Source organism: Limulus polyphemus, unplaced genomic scaffold (assembly GCF_000517525.1).
Source record: "Limulus polyphemus unplaced genomic scaffold, Limulus_polyphemus-2.1.2 Scaffold5766, whole genome shotgun sequence".
Lineage (NCBI taxonomy): Eukaryota > Metazoa > Arthropoda > Merostomata > Xiphosura > Limulidae > Limulus > Limulus polyphemus.
Genome location: NW_013671376.1, coordinates 59,413 through 62,492, shown reverse-complemented (window position 1 = coordinate 62,492; position 3,080 = coordinate 59,413). Strand labels below are relative to the sequence as shown.

Genomic DNA, 3,080 nt, shown 5'->3' with positions numbered 1-3,080 from the left:
AGAAAAACATTTTAGAATATCAGATCTAAAAATAAAAAAATTACCCTTACACCGAATATAGAGTACCTAGAAGATCATTGATTTGGATTACAATAGCGTTTTAAGCTTTCGGGAGTATCTGGTCCTTCTGCTTTTTCAGTGTTCGATGCTTCTGCGAAGATAGAAAGTGGAATTTTGAACGGAAAATTCAGTTTTATTGGCTCGTACGACGAATGTCTGAACGTTCAGAGACCGAAACAATCTACAGCGCCGCCAGATGTCGGAATTTCTGATATTAAAGGACAATACTGTGTCGTTTATTTGAAACCGATCCCTCCTCAATGGAACACGACTCAAACACAGATTGATGACTTAGATCATAATGAGTTTATCAATGCCCCAGAAGTTTGGAGGGTAAGTAAATAACTAAAACTATATATGTATATATATATAATAATGAAAATGAGTTGATGAGAAGATTCAAGCTTTAATTTCATTAAGGAATGTTCCCAGCTGACAATATTCAACACAGTAAAAACTGTGCCCAACTTATTATATGCATCATTTAGTAAAGAGTGTAGCCTGTTTATTATATGCAACATTTAGTAAAGAGTGTAACCTGTTTTACACTCTTTACTAAACGTTGCATGTAATGCTGGATACACTCTTTACTAAATGTTGCATATAATAAACAGGCTACAGTCTTTACTAAACGTTGCATGTAATAAGCTGGGTACACTCTTTACTAAATGTTGCATACAGTTAGTGGGGTACACGCTTTACTAAACTGTTGCATGTAATAAACAGGCTACACTCTTTACTAATCGTTGCATGTAATAAGATGGATCCACTCTTTACTAAGTGTTGCATACAATTAGCGGGGTTATTACATGCAACATTTAGCAAAGAGTATATTCAGCTTATTATATGCAACAAATTAAAGAGTGTAAACTGTTTATTATATGCAACACTTAATATAAAGTGTACCCGGCTTATTACATGCAAAATTTAGTAAAGAGTGTTTCCAGTTTATTATATGTTGCACTTAAGGAAGAATGGGTCCAGCTTATTATATGCCACATTTAGTTAAGAATAAAATCTATATATTATCTCAGTTTACTACATAGACACAAGCATAGTAATATGTGAGTTATACTACATATCGTATGTTATGGAGAAAAGAGACGATGGTTTATAGCTACATAATTACAAGCCTTGTCTTCCATAAGTGCTGAATAACTTACAGTTGTACGTTCCAGATATTCTTATAAATGAGGTCTCAATTATTAAAATTCATGGCGTAAAGAGCATCCTTAGGTGATGGATGAGCTACAGTTATATATATATAACTTCTGGCTTCAATAGATACTGAATGATTTACAATCTTACCTGTCATATCGTGTTTAAAGGTAAGGTAAGCCTTGTCTTCCATAAGTGCTGAATAACTTACAGTTGTACGTTCCAGATATTCTTATAAATGAGGGAATTGAGACGAGAAGGTTCAACTAATTTAAGGTACATACAACTATGTGTGTTATATTTCGTTACAGGGAGGCGATACTTTTGGTTCCATGATGGGATCTGTTCAAGGCCTAGGTTCCTACATGGCGTACCGTGCTGGATTATGTTTACCCAGTTCTTGTTCGCTTATGGACTTGAATCTCATGTTAAAGAGTTGTAAGTTGATCTATTACTTACCAAAAAATTCATTATATATATATAAAGAGATTTTAAAGAGCATGATGAGAGAAATATTTCCTGTTTGCTTTTGGTTTCTCCATAGTTGCGTAGACAGATACAGAAAACACACACACATGCGTTTGTTTGATATTATCCTGCTTTTAGTTCCCTCAGCCCTTCATTTATGAAAATTACTAATTCATCTACATCTTTTACCAGTTTACAATGTGTCATTGAAGCAGAATGAACGTATTTTGAGCACATTTATCTTTGATGTGTTTCCAGCTTTATCTCAAGTTCCTGTCGAAACGAATGCACTTAGGTGTGAAGGAAACGAAACTCATCCACTAACAGTAGAACAGATTTTCGTCATGTAAGTGTAGGATTTGAATTGTTTTTTGTTGTCAAAATATTGTTTCTAGAAATCCATTAGACCTTGAAACATATCAATTTACAGAAACCAGTAAAGGCAGGCTCGGTTCATTTATGGTTAAGACTACTCGTGATTATTTATATGTTTGTTCAATGTAATACTAAAGCCTCCTGGTTTAATTCCTGCGGTGAGCACAGCAAAGATGGTCTATTGTTCAGCTTTGTGCTTAACAACAAAGTAACATTAACGCTATTATGATTAGCCGTCCAGCTGTTAACGTAAGTTTTTCTTATAAAGAAGCCTACCAGTGGCTCAGCGGTAAGTCTGAAGTCTTATAATGCTAAAAATCAACACAATTGGACAGCACATTGTGTAGCTTTGTGCTTAAAAACACACACACAAAAAAGAAAACTTATACAGAATGTTACACGTGACTGTTCTGCGTCAAGTTTCATTTATTTGACATATATGTCTTATGTCTTATGTCTTTTAGAACGCTTTTTAGTGTGCTCCTGGCCCTTCTTGTTCTTGGTACGTTACTAGACATCTTGTTCTATCTGCAGAGAAGAAGAACACGTGCAAACGATGCAATATCAGCATCGAAGGGTGAGTCGTTATTGTAAACAAAAAAGCCTTTTGTAGACGTTCTTGTGTTGTCATGAATAAACTAAGCATACAAAGAAATTAAAACATTTGTCTTGTACTATATTTTTAAGTTTTGAGACAAAATAGAAAATGTACTTTTCTTTCAATGAATCATAAACAAAACATGATGTTAATTTTCCAGCCTTAACTCTTTTTGATACTTGAAGAAAACAAACAAATTGTATAAACTAAGTAATGAAGCATTAAAATCTCTCTCTGATGTTCAAGTTTCACTTGAGATAAACCTACTGTTCATCCTAAAATTAACAATTACCTGTGTTCACCGGGTTTTTAAACACATTTTTCTAAACTATTTTTACAACAAATTACTTGTTGGTTTATGATGTTCTAGTATAATGTTCCTAAAAACACAAGACCCCCCCCACCACACACACATACATAA

General features: G+C 33.8%; 1 protein-coding gene across 1 annotated transcript in view; it reads left to right on the top strand.

Moving 5' to 3' along the window:
- The window catches only part of LOC106472952 (nose resistant to fluoxetine protein 6-like), a 25,589-nt gene that overhangs the window by 3,536 nt on the left and 18,973 nt on the right, over nucleotides 1-3,080 (top strand). Inside the window, exons 2-5 of the mRNA XM_022401480.1 lie at nucleotides 140-393; nucleotides 1,530-1,656; nucleotides 1,945-2,032; nucleotides 2,526-2,638. Coding sequence (XP_022257188.1) covers nucleotides 140-393; nucleotides 1,530-1,656; nucleotides 1,945-2,032; nucleotides 2,526-2,638 — 582 coding nt within the window. The remainder of the gene's footprint in view (nucleotides 1-139; nucleotides 394-1,529; nucleotides 1,657-1,944; nucleotides 2,033-2,525; nucleotides 2,639-3,080) is intronic.